Raw genomic sequence first — 14,449 nt, forward strand, 5'->3', positions numbered from 1 at the left:
TCCTGATCACCATTAAAATCTACACCCCCATCCATGTCACTGGTGAAATCTACACCCAGGACACAAGGCTCACTCCCCAGTATCCATATCATCAGGGAAATGTACACCACTGAATGCACAACTCACTTCCCAGTATCCTGATCACCACTGAAATCTACACCCCCATCCATGTCACTGGTGAAATCTACACCCCAGCACACACAGCTCACTCCCCAGTATCCTGATCACCATTAAAATCTACACCCCCATCCATGTCACCGGTGAAATCTACACCCAGGACACAAGGCTCACTCCCCAGTGTCCATGTCATCAGTGATATCTACAACCCAACACATACAGTTCACTCCCCAGTATCCTGATCACCAGTAAAATCTACACCCACCATCCATGTCACCAGTGAAATCCACACCTCAGCACACCCAGTTCACTCCCCTGTATCCATGTCACCAGTGAAATCTGCACTCCACCTCACACAGCTTATTCCTCAGTACCCATGTCACCAGTGATATTTACATCTCTTCACACACAGCTCACTCCCCAGTATCCATGTCACCAGTGAAATCTGCATTCCAGCTCACACAACTCACTCCCCAGTATCCATGTCACCAGTAAAATCTACACTCCAACACACACAACTCACTCTCTTCGATCTGTGTCACAAGTGAGATCTACACCCCAGCTCACATAGCATTCTCTCCAGTATCCGTGCCACCAGTAAGATCTGCACTCCAGCACATACAGCTCTTTCCGCAGTATTCATGCCCCCAGTGAGATCTGCACCCCGACACACACAGCTTACTCCCCAGTATTCAAATCACCAGTGATATCTACACCACAGAATGCATAACTCACTCCCCAGTATCCTGATCACCAGTAAAATCTACACCCCCATCCATGTCACCGGTGAAATCTACACCCAGAACACAAGGCTCACTCCCCAGTATCCATATCATCAGTGAAATCTACACCACTGAATGCACAACTCACTTCCCAGTATCCTGATCACCACTGAAATCTACACATCCGTTCATGTCATCAGTGATATCTACACCCCAACACAGCAATGGGCAAACTACGGCCCGCGGGCCGTATACGGCCCGGCGGACCTTTTAATCCGGCCCGCGGAGCTAGGCTCCCGCAAGGCCAGTGGTCGGCAAGCCGCGGCTCTTTACAAATTTAGATGCGGCTCTCCTGTGTGCCGGGCGCCCGCTCCCCTCCCTCCTCTCCCCTCCTCTCCTCTCGGATGGCCGCCCCCCCTCTCGGATGGCCGCCCCCCTCCCTCCTCTCGGACGTCAGGACTCTGCAGCTGTCAGGATGTAGGCGGGGCAGCCAGGATGTAGGCGGGGCAGCGTGACGAACTCCTCTCACAGTCCTCCCTGAAGACCAGAACGGCGCGGGAATACGAGAGGAACGCGCGGACCAAAGGTAAGTGAATTGACACAGGGGGGGGACTTACTATATGGGGGACTTACTATATGGGGGATGAATTACTATAGGGGGGACTTACTATATGGGGAATGAATTACTATATGGGGGACTTACTATATGGGGAATTAATTACTATATGGAGGACTTACTATATGGGGGACTTACTATATGGGGAATTAATTACTATATGGAGGACTTACTATATGGGGAATGAATTACTATATGGAGGACTTACTATATGGGGGATGAATTACTATATGGGGGACTTACTATATGGGGAATTAATTACTATATGGAGGACTTACTATATGGGGAATGAATTACTATATGGGGGACTTACTATATGGGGAATGAATTACTATATGGAGGACTTACTATATGGGGAATGAATTACTATATGGGGGACTTACTATATGGGGAATGAATTACTATATGGAGGACTTACTATATGGGGAATGAATTACTATATGGAGGACTTACTATATGGGGGATGAATTACTATATGGGGGATGAATTAATATGGGGGATGAATTAATATGGGGGATGAATTACTATGTGGGGGATGAATTACTATGTGGGGGATGAATTACTATGTGGGGGATGAATTACTATATGGGGGATGAATTACTATGGGGGATGAATTACTATGGGGGACGAATTACTATATGGGGGACGAATTACTATATGGGGGACGAATTACTATATGGGGGATGAATTACTATGGGGGATGAATTACTATATGGGGGATGAATTACTATATGGGGGATGAATTACTATATGGGGGATTAATTACTATGGGGGATTAATTACTATGCTTACTATGGGGGAATATTACTATACTTACTATGGATGACACATACACATCATTCATCTACTCTTGGTCCGGCCCCCGGGTCCAATATATGAACCCATTGCGGCCCTCAAGTCAAAAAGTTTGCCCACCCCTGCCCCAACACATACAGCTCACTCCCCAGTATCCTGATCACCAGTAAAATCTACACCCCCATTCATGTCATCAGTGATATCTACACCCCAACACACACAGCTCACTCCCCAGTATCCTGATCACCAGTAAAATCTACACCCCCATTCATGTCATCAGTGAAATCCATACCTCAGCACACACAGTTCACTCCTCTGTATCCATGTCACCATTGAAATCTGCACTCCAGCTCACACAGCTTATTCCTCAGTACCCTTGTCACCTGTAAAATCTACACTCCAACACTTCAACCTGCACGTGTCACTGCCAAGTAGTCAAAAAGTTACCTTCTATTAACCCCTTCATGCCTAAGGGTAAAACAAATCTTAATGCTTAAACACAATTTTGCAACTTTGACATGTGTAAGTAAAACCGTACATATCATCACAACTATTTGTGAATCCAGGTGATTTATACATTGTCTTTTTTCAAGACAATTGGGCTTTCATTTGATGGAAAATGGTTATGGATATCCCATGATTTTCTTTAATTATCAAAGGAAAACTGGTCCAAAATAGTAAAAAATATTTTTTGTTTAATGTAGCTGTATATTTCTTGTTACTACCATAATATACCACCAATGAACAACCCAAAATAAATTCTTCTGCTCCTGACTTTCGCAGTGACACATTCCCTCCCTCTTAGATTGTAAGCTCCGAGGATCAAGCCCTCCTATCCCTCTTGTATTGAACTGTATTGTTGCTGTATTGTCTCCCATTATACTGTAAAGCGCTGAGCAAACTGTTGGCGCTATATAAATCTGTATAATAATGTGTATGTTATTTGTTGTTTGTACACGTAGTACAGCCCAGAAACAATAGTGCGCATTTGCTTTTTTTTTTGTCCTATCTAAAACACACTGACACTAACTGACACTGATACTAATTTACAAAAAAAATGCTTAAAATATACTGATCCTGACCATTGACCTTGACCTTTCACCCTTACTTCACCCAAACACTAACCCTCGATCTAGGGAATTTGTCTTTATTTTTTATTTTATTTTTTAATATTTATTATTTTACACACTGTTCTTTTTTTCTCTCAGGAGAGAGAGATGCAGTATACTTCTCTCCTCCATTCAGAGATAGAAAACACAGGGGCGGGCTTCACAATGACTGTTCACTGTGATAGCCAGTCAGGTGACCCGTATGTTTGGTATGATAAAAAGTACTTTGACAATCATATGATTTAATCACACAAAAAATATTGCAATTTTTCTTCATTACAAAGTAAACTGACCGTTCAGAAGAAAAAAAGATTTTTTTTTTACATGTAATTACAGCTAATACACATTATGCTAGAAGTTTATACCAACTACAGGTGTTGTAATCAGATAGCAAACTACTTTCTGTATTACTTCTTGTACTGTAGGTACTGTATGTACTGTTCAATACCTGCTCTTACATTTGTATGAAACTGGGGAACCTGAAAGGATTTTGTTCTTCTACATTAAAGAACATCCTGATTAAATAAAAAAAAAAACAGTTAAGCTTACCAAATATATACGTCTTTCTTTTGAGATAGAATTATTATATTTATGTGTCTTGCAGAAAAAAGTAATCCCAAAAAAGAAGCCGCAAAGACTGCCGCCTCCAAATTGTGTACCTCTTAGGTCCAGCTGTAAACCTCCTGCTCCTCCATGCTGTGAACCCTGTGCATTTTGCTACTGTTATATCTTCCAGACTGTCTGCATATATAAGATGGGCAACCCAAATTGCTGAAACTCAGCCTTATAGCCCAGCGGGCGTGATTAAACTACAGAAGGGCATCCAATGGGTGCAAACAGAGGGCCTAGACAAATGAAGCAGTTGTGGTTAAAGTAGAACTTTCTACAGTTTTATGTTGCTATACAACTTTTAACAGTCTAAAATCTACTATACCGGTGTCATTTATACTTTAATGCTCTTTTAGCACAATACATGCCTTTTCTACTAAGGATTAATATTTCATTGCATTATAAGACCTTCCTGTGTTAGATATTTATGCAATCAACATTTTTAGGGGAAGTGGAGAGCATAATAAATTAGCTAGGACTCCCTGTATTCTTAGCATTACTTAATAGTGTAGCTTACAGAAGTGAGGTAATGGGGGCCACAGCTAAGCCAAGGTGCTGATTGATCCCATTAAAGCTCCAAAGCTGTTGACAGATACCAGGTTTTCATACATGTTCTATAATTTTTCTCTTCACTTACCAATTTAAATATACATATACTGTATAGATGTTTTATAAAACAGTTTAATGAAAAATTAAGTGTATAATGAACGGTATATCTATAATAAATCCTATAAACACATGTGAACACTTTTACCCCAAAAAGTGTATAAAAATTAAACCATACAAAAATTGGCATAATGCAGGCTAACAAGCACACTCTGAGAACACTGTACCCATTACTTACTGGATCATGTTCACTTGTGTTATAAAACAACATTAAACAGAATGTTACAATTTCTTTTACAAAAGTTTTTTTTTTCTTCTACAGAAAAAGAATGTTAAAATTTCAAACATTCAAGCAACAACAATGCTTGCTAACCTGGGTATATTTATGTCAAATGATGTCGGTCCATTTGCGTGGGCCATCGAGAGCTACTTATGATAACCTTTTACACACAAAATCACATGAAAAGTTAAAAATTTTAATAATTTTCTATTGTTTTCCTTAGTGATGAAAATATATTCTAGAAACAGTTGTTCTCCACACCCCATAAAGTTTTTATTTGTTATGGGACGTAAAATTGAACTGTGTCTTGCCCATATTTGATGCTAGAGCAAATCAAGTAAGGAGGTCACCCCAGACTCCAAAGTCCTCAAAGGCATATCTTTTGTATTTCACTGCATATAGGCTAGGGACCTGAAAGTGGCAGAAGGGAATGTTGGGATACAATGGTACTAGGTAGTGTTGGGATATATTAGCAGTGGGTAATGTTAGATTGCACACCCAGAGATTAATGTTATGACTTTTATTAACTCTAAGTGCTGCTAACATACATTAATAACATGGGCAAGTATTATCAACAGCAGGTCCGCATTATATTCTTAAAGACAATAGAAATAGGTAGAAACTAGCTGAGATGGAAATATCATTTTTCAAAGCATCTAAAGTCAGCAATATACAGTTACTGCTACCAGCAGTTGCCAGCTAGCATGTGATTTCCTTCACAAGGTTTCTTTGGAACAATGGAACAAGAATATTATAAATACTCTACATGGCTAATTAGTCATGGATTGGGCTTGAGTTTGTCCACAATACACTGTATGGTAAACCAGGATAATAGGATCTCACATTATCACCCTATGAGCATCAATTGCAATCTGTTGTGTTGTATACTTGTCACAGTATCCATTTTATTTATAAAACCTCCTATCTACAATAAATATGTTCATATGTCTGAAAACATTGTTTGCATTTTGTTTGAAAAATAGATATAAGGTTGATGTATTTTTATGTGTCTACAAATAATCAGAAATATTATAAAAATGCACAATCTCTTAACACCTTCTTCAAAACCTGTTTCTTTTTATTGTTTACAAACTGTTTATTTGAAAAGGTTTGTGAAAGTAAAGTATACATTACAACAGATAGGCCATTACATAACCTTATGAGGAAGTCAAGGAAGTGACGAAACGCGTCAAGGGACGTTGGACGTTGCCCGAAAAACCGGAAGTAGCGGAGCGGCCATCTTTAGTGTGGTAAACACAGTCTGGTGTTCCTGGAAGCTGCTTGTGGTGGAGTCATGGGATTTTAATGCAAATTTTAATGGTTTATAAGTAAGCATATATTATTAAAGTGTGTATCTTTATACCGTCATACATATTGCACTATATGGCTTTATTTTTCCCTCTATGAATATTATGGATCATAAGGAGGAGTGAGCATTTGGGGGATCTTAAGGCATCCATGTGGTTCCAGTTGATGTATATCCCTCTCTGGATTTCTATTTTCATATAAGGCTTGCTTATTTTATATTAGGGTAAGGGTATGTGATTCAACCACTAAGATGTGTACACTGAGTGTTCACAGAGAAGTGTATATATAAATACTACATGGAGTGTTTAGCTATCACAAGTGTTTTCACAGTTTGTATGTTTTGGTGCACGGAAATAATGAGGAATTGTTTGGGTAATCATTTATGTATTTAACAATTTTTTGAGGATAATGCACTATTGAGTTTTCTTTGTTTCGAGGTACATGGAAATTATTGGAATCATTCTGCGATTTTTACAGAAATTGGAGAAAGATTTATGGACTTATTTTGGGTTTTGCTTCACATAATTTGATGGACACTAAAAAGGTTTATTGCAAAAGGCCATTACACAAGTCATATGCAATGTAATATCAAAAAGCATAACAAAATATAATTTTTCAAAGAGATATAATGTACATTTTGTATAACAAAAACTATTAAATCAATTTAAGTCACTAATACAGTGTATAATGTAATACTGTTATGATGAATCACTGATATACTATTGACTTATCAAAAATTGAAAATATTAAAAAAAATTAAAATAAAGAATCAAACAAATTGAGGTCTTAATCACTGAGTGTTTTTTTCTGATAGAGAGCCATAGGTCCCATTTTGCATTGAAGATATACATGGTTTCAGAGGTCATATGGAAAACACAGACAGCATAACACAGTCAACTCTATCCACAATATGTGAACAGGGAACCAAAGAACTTTTTCAATTAAAGGCTATGGACCACTGTGTGGCAACACAGATAGTATGGATCAGTTGTATTACAATGTGAGGCAAGCCCGGAATTGGTGCAAATAATAAGCATATCGATGGAGAGAGATTGACGGGACCAGACGCCAAACGAGAGGCTAAGAAAGATATTCTAAGCCATATCGGTTTCAATATTTCACAATCCCAAAACATATGTTAGAAAGAGCCCACTGCTGAGCAGCCTATAAAACAACTCTCAGAAGAATCCACATATTAATAATTCTAGAAGGAGTATAATACCAACGAGTTATTACTTTCATGGCTGCTTCCCTTATGGAAATAGAACAAGTGTTTTTACAGAGATTCAGTAAAATGTTAGACCATTCCACTAAAGAGTATTGGACACCACATTCCTGTTCCCACTGTAACATGTAAGAAAGTTTATCCGGAATAGGTGATGCAGCTGCTTGTATAACTTTGTAGATAGTCGATATAATACCCTTACCTCTAGGAGAAGATTTACATATTCATTCAAAAATAGTCATATCCTTTAAGGCTGATAAGGAATAATTTGTGGCAAAAAAATTGTCTAATTTGATGATATCTACAGTTGTGTTCAAAATAATAGCAGTCAGACATCACTAACCTGATCAATCACTGTTTTTGGTAGAAATGATATTTCTACATGGCAAATAATTTACTAGCAGGTGTAGTAGAGTAATAGAAATCCAACAGACCCAACAGTCATGACATGCATGCTGCTGATTCTGTGTAATTGAATCACTAATTGAAAGGGACATGTTCAAAATAATAGCAGTGTGGAGTTCTATTAGTGAGGTCATTCATTCTTTGAAAAACAGGTGGCATTTACTGCCCTGATTTAAGGAAGGAAGGCAGCAAATGTTGTACATGCTGGTTACAGTGCATTTCTCTCTGAAATTCTGAGGAAAATGGGTCATTCCAGACATTGTTCAGAAGAACAGCATGCCTTGATTACAAAGTTGATTGGAGAGGGGAAAACATATAAAGAAGTGTAGAAAATGATAGGCTGCTCAGCTAAAATGATCGCAAATGCTTTAAAATGGCAACCAAAACCTGAAAGACGTGGAAGAAAGCAAAAAACTACCATTCGAATGGATAGAAGAATAGCCAAAATGGCAAGGATCAAAGAAGGTGAAAAGTTCCCTGTGAGTACTGTTACAATTAGAAGACGCCTATGTGAACCCAAGCTATCTGTAAGACGCCCCCCGCAAAGTCCCAGTGTTGAAAAAAAGACATGTGCTGAAGAGGTTACAATTTGCCAAAGAGCACATTGACTGGCCTAAAGAGAAATGGCGCAACCTTTTGTGGACTGATGAAAGTAAGATTGTTCTTTGTGGGTCTAGTGGCCGGAGACAGTTTGTCAGACGACCCCCAAACACTGAATTCAAGCCACAGTACACTGTGAAGACAGTGAAGCATGGTTGTACAAGCATCATGATATGGGGATGTTTCTCATACTACGGTGTTGGGCCTATTTATTGCATACCAGGGATCATGGATCAGTTTGAATACATCAGAATACTTGAAGAGGTCATGCTGCCTTATGCTGAAGAGGAAATGCCCTTAAAATGGGTGTTCCAACAAGATAACGACCCCAAACACACCAGTAAACGTGCTACATCTTGGTTCCAGACCAACAAGATTGACATTATGGAGTGGCCAGCCCAATCCCCGGATCTTAATCCAATAGAAAACTTGTGGGGTGACATCAAAAATGCAGTTTCTGAGGCAAAACCAAGAAATAGAGAAGAACTGTGGAATGTAGTCCAATTATCCTGGGCTGGAATACCTGACACAGGTGACAACAGAAGTTGGTTGACTCCATGCAACACAGATGTACAGCAGTACACAGTCAACTCTATCCACAATATCTCAGAAACAGTGCTTATACAACTAAATATTAATTAAGTGATTCAAAGGAAAGCAAAATCTTTAAACATTTTTCAGTTTATATAGTGAATGTTTGAGTTTGTAAAGAAGAATACAAACACTGCTATTTTTTTGAACAGTCTAATATTCACTTTTCTTCAATTATTTTAGAGGAGCAACACAAATTTTATATATTTTTCTTCATGTTTTGATTTGGAATAGAATGTGTAGTGTTCCCAATGCATTTGTGTGTATGGAAATAAAAGCTATTAGAAGGATTTTGAGTTTTATTCACTTTTTTCACCACACTGCTATCATTTTGAACACAACTGTATGTAGTTCTCTATGGGGGATATTTTTAAGAGAATGAAGATTTTAAAATGAAATTAAACCTGAACTAGTTTGTAATGAGTATAATGTAGTCAATTTATTGATATCCCACCACATAACATTTTTTGAAAGCCTTGATTAAATTCACCAACCAAACCAAATCGATGAAGCAGAGTATTGAGATAGGTCCATGTCACGCTATTAAAAGCTTTGTGGATGTCTAAACTTAATATAACCACCTCTTTAGAGTTTAGATTGGCATCTTGTATGACATTGGTAGCCAGCCTAATATTGTCTGTGATTAGCCTGTTCGGAATAAATCCTGATAGATCTGCTGAGATAATAGATGGAATAATGGAGGCCAATCTGTCAGCTAGAATTCTACTACATATTTTTAGATCATTATTAATTACCGCGATTGGTCTGTAATTTTGAGGATAAAGATGGTCTTTTTTAGGCTTAGGTAACAATGACATATTTACCAATAACATTTTGTCAGGGAAATGATGGCCCTGAAGAATGAAATTGAAGAGATATGACAATTTAGGGGCCAAAATTGTGTCAAAATTCTTATAATAAGCTGAGGTATATCCCTCTGGGCCTGGAGCTGTAGAACGTTTTAAAGATTTAATAACTTTGAGTACTTCTGCTTCCATGCAAGGTGAATTTAATATATCTTTTTGGGCCTTTGTAACTGAAGGGAGGGGGATATTATTAAACCAATCCAATATTGAATCAGATATTATATCAATAGGAGGAGCAAGCAGATTCTTATTAAACTTCTCAAAAATGTGTGAGACTTCTATAGGTAATGAGGAGATTTTTCCCAATGTAGATTTAAGTTTGTATACGTGAGGTGGACTTATTGTTTGTTTTAGTTTTCGTGCAAACGTAGTTGAAGCTGCATTGCTATAAAGTAAAAATGTGCCTTTTGAATCTAGATATCTTAATTAATAAACCTGTATTAGCTTGTGTCGAAAAGAGAGAATAAAATACAAAATAGGGATCTTGAAGCCTAAGACATTACCCAGGAGTCTCAACAATATATGAAATAACTTGTAAACAAAAATAATGGATCAGGGATCTCTTCAACAACTGATAACAATCTGTTACGTATGGGACTAAAAAGTCCCAACTTCAAACTTGGTAAGACTCTAATAAGAGAATATGCCAAGTTTGAATAGGGCTGCATTACTGCAGAATGTACGGGCAGTAGTGGAAAAAAAAATTAGTTATACAACATATAAGTGCAATGCCTTAGCTACAGGGGCGGACTGACAACTCATGGGGCCCCTGGGCAATAGGGGATCATGGGGGCCCTTTTGTCATCGCCAACACCCAAAAAAGCCTATGAAAAGAGCCAACGAAAGGTACCAGGGGCATCTCATGGGGCCCCCTACTGACCCCGGGCCCTTGGGCAGTGCCTGAGTGCTCGAATGGTCAGTCCGCCCCTGCTTAGCTATAAACTGATGCACCTTGGAGATAGGGAGCGTAATTTTGTAGAGAAGGAGCACAACATTAAGAATCAAGCTTTAAATCATGAAAGGTATAACCAAGGAGACAGACTATAATCATATAGCTATTGTGTGAAGAAGAGAAGAGACAAAAATACAGACCATTCTTCCACAGTTTCCCACCCTACCCTACTCCCTCCCCCCAAATCCCACCACACCCCCCAATTTTCTCCGGTCCATGTAATTCTGTCCAACTCTTTTCATCCTTTCCTGTACATAACTATATCTCTTTTCTTTAATCCTTTCCTCCTATACATTTCTTGATCTTCAGTTCAGTTTTCCAACATCAATCCGACTGGGGCTCCTATCGCATCCAGATATTTTTTAGATGTCTTAAATTCATACCAGCTAACCCATTCCTTTCCAAACATTTCCATTTTATCTTCATCTATATGACATAGCTCTTCCAGTCCCTCAATGTTGGGGGCTCCTGTACCTGCCAGAATTTGGTGATAAGTCCCTTGGTCGCACCAATTAAATGATATAATATACTGTTTTTGTATTGTTTCAATTGTATTTCTGACCCATAGAACAAACATCCCCATGGCTCCTTCTGAATAGTGATCCCCAATATCTCTTGTATGACTTGTATAATATCCTGCCAAAACATCTGTATTTTAGGACAATCCCACCATATATGTGCCATAGTTCCCTTTAATCCGCATCCCCTCCAACACAAAGGTGATACTCTCTTCGCTGTCTATGTGCCACACTCGGTCTAAAATACCATCTGTCTTCAAACTAGTTTCTACTTAAAGTAAACCTTAAGTTAAAAATCAAAGTACCTTTCACCCCTTCCCCAACCCCCCCACCTCCAACATATTTGTGGATAGGCCTACTAAGGCCCCTTTAACTTCTGTTTCCACAACTCCCTGGGTTCCTGAACATGCTGAGGGAAAGTACATTTCTCTGATTTCCTCCCTCACTAGCTCAGGGATACCACACTTGGTGAAGCTGATCTGCAGCCAGGTGAGAGTCCCTCCACTGTCAGAGCAATGTATGCATGCTGTTGCCAAACTGCAAGTTACAGTTACTCTCTTCTTCTCGCTAATCTTGCTACAAGCACACACCACTGCAACATGGGGATGGGGAAAGAGTCCATAGCCCTGTGTTACAACTTGGAGACTAAACCTCTCTTCACTACCAACATTTGACCAGAGGAAGAGCAAAAAGAAGAGTATGTGCAGCTGGTGAGGCCAGCAGATTGCATGTGCAAATCGTAGGTTTTCTCTTTATCTGCTCAGTGAACTGTTGAGAGTCGTAGGTGCTGATAACTGATTATTGTGGTTGTTCAATTTTTCTGGTTTGTCAAGGAAGGGAGTTTGCATATTTAAGACATGGGCAGACCTAATGGGTACTGAAATCAAAGAAACACTTTAAAGAATTGTACCCATACCGCACCAAGCGGATTATTTGTCATTCGGGATTATTTGTTATTTGGGATTTTGCAAATAAATATAGTTTGTAGGGTACTATGTTAGTGGAAGCCATTTTGACTTATTGCAATATATATGTCATATGATTATACAAATTGATTATACTTGTGTGATTGATAGTATAGAAGTCAGATTGTATGTCCATTTTCAAAAATATTGAAAATATGCTGTAGATTTTAATACAAGATGTGCAAATTTTAAACAAAGGTATTTGTGTCTCTAAGTAGTACCTGGAACGTTCCAAGCATCTTCTATTCTTTTGATAACTTTAATACCTATGCTGTGAACTTTGAGGATGAATTGCTCCACATTTCCTGCAGCTACAAAGATCTGTGTGGGCTTGTTTTACATTTTTTCTTTTGGTTGTAAATAAGTATACAAAGTAAACCTTTTAAACTGCTCTCAGTGCTCGCATAAATGTTGTAATGTAATATCCACAGGAGCACTTACAACATAAAATACAATATGTTCCAAATGTGAAAAACACACAAATTGTTGCGCTGTTAAGCTTGGTGTTCCTTAAAGTGATATTAAATAAATAAATCCATTCAAATGTTCATGATTATAATAATAAGTCCATAAAGTGAAAAATTATAACATCAATCATCTGTGAAATCAAGTGTCCATATTATCCCAAATAAGACCCAATGATTTCTGAATACACTACCTTCACACACAGCCTCTTACTGAATAGTCAGACTAGTATATAGGTGGTCTGACATAGCATGTAGCTGCATGGATCTTAAATTGGATCATCGGACCCAGAAATGCATACAGCACTAATATTTCCTTCTCCTGGTCTGCATGTGGCTTGGTATGAAAGAGATAGATCTCCAATAGTGAAGCACCATCAAAAGTTTAATCAAACAAGCCTTAAAACTACTTACAATACATCTTCACAATAAATGTGCATAGTGTTTAACACTGTTGGTGCCGGAGTTTGGGCTAATTTTACCCACGTTTTGCTGGAGCCGGCTCCAGCAGCATTATACACTTAATGCGTCTGTAAGTAGCTTTTTGGTTTGTTTTAAAAAACTTTTGATGGTGCTCCACCATTGGAGATCTATCTCTTTCATACCGAACCACACGCAGACCAGGAGAAGGAGATATTAGTGCAGTATGCATTTCTGGATCCGATGATCCAATTTAAGATCCATGCTATGTCAGACCACCTACTGTATAATCTGGGGTCTGACTATTCAGTAAAAGGCTGCGTGTGAAGGTGGTGTATTCACATATCACGAGGTCTTACTTAAGATAATATGGACACTTGATTTCATGGACGATTAATATTATCATTTTTCACTTTATGGACTCATTATTATGTTTGTAAATATGTATAATTGAATGTCTATAGTCTGGCCGCAGGTTCACCGTTAGGTGGGAGAGCACACATTTCAGGGTTCTGTATTCACCAGTAAACAGTGACATAGTTCTCAGATTTTACAGTACCATAAAATCACTGATTCTCATGACTCTTCTGCACAAATATGAATTTATGGAAACATCATGGCTGCAACGTTGTGTTTTACCATCTTCTTTCATTAATACAGTTGGCACAGTTAACATGCTCTCATTGGTGACTCATCCCTGCCTTTTCTGCAGGCCCAAAATAGACAGCGATTGTGAGACAGTGCCAAATCGAGCGTAACCTAAAATTTCATCTGGTGCCCAGGGCATGTTGGAAAAAGTGTTTACAAACAGCCATACAAATTCACTATTCAGATTTTCCTACGGTTAAATTCCTAATGGTTGTTTTAGGTTAAAGTATAACCTGCATTAAAAAAATACCTGTAAAGAGCAATATATTAATACAAAAATCCACATTTTTTTAAACAATCTTCCCACTGTACAAAACGCTGAAGCTCTCTCCTTGACATCATAATGGTGCACGAATGGATGCAGCTGCATGTCCTTAAACTATGATGTGTCCAATTTGCTCTGCCAATCACAAAGGCTGTGAGCAGTGCTGACGCTATAAGGCTGTCCACTAGAGAGTTATCTAGACCAGCCTTTCTCAACCATGGTACCCAGATACCCTGGGGTTCCTTGAGGTTTCCTCAGGGGTGCCTTGTCGAAATGTTGAAAAATTTCCCAAGACTTGTATACAAGCCAGCGGGTGGCACAAGCCTGCCTTTTAGTTACACAAAGCCACAGGTTTTCATTGTGCACCA

General features: G+C 38.6%; 1 protein-coding gene across 2 annotated transcripts in view; it reads left to right on the forward strand.

Annotated features, from left to right (window-relative positions):
* LOC149459510 (agouti-signaling protein-like) overlaps nucleotides 1-6,940 on the forward strand; it is a 114,198-nt gene extending 107,258 nt beyond the window's left edge. For both annotated transcript variants that reach the window (XM_089680989.1, XM_089680990.1), the window contains one exon: nucleotides 3,964-6,940. In XM_089680989.1, the coding sequence (XP_089537115.1) occupies nucleotides 3,964-4,134 (171 nt within the window). In that variant the 3' untranslated portion in view covers nucleotides 4,135-6,940. The remainder of the gene's footprint in view (nucleotides 1-3,963) is intronic.
* The last annotated feature ends 7,509 nt before the right edge of the window (nucleotides 6,941-14,449 follow it).

Source organism: Staurois parvus, unplaced genomic scaffold (genome assembly GCF_062004578.1).
Source record: "Staurois parvus isolate SC_StPar_1 unplaced genomic scaffold, SC_StPar_1.0 ptg000255l, whole genome shotgun sequence".
In the NCBI taxonomy this organism is placed as follows: Eukaryota; Metazoa; Chordata; class Amphibia; order Anura; family Ranidae; genus Staurois; species Staurois parvus.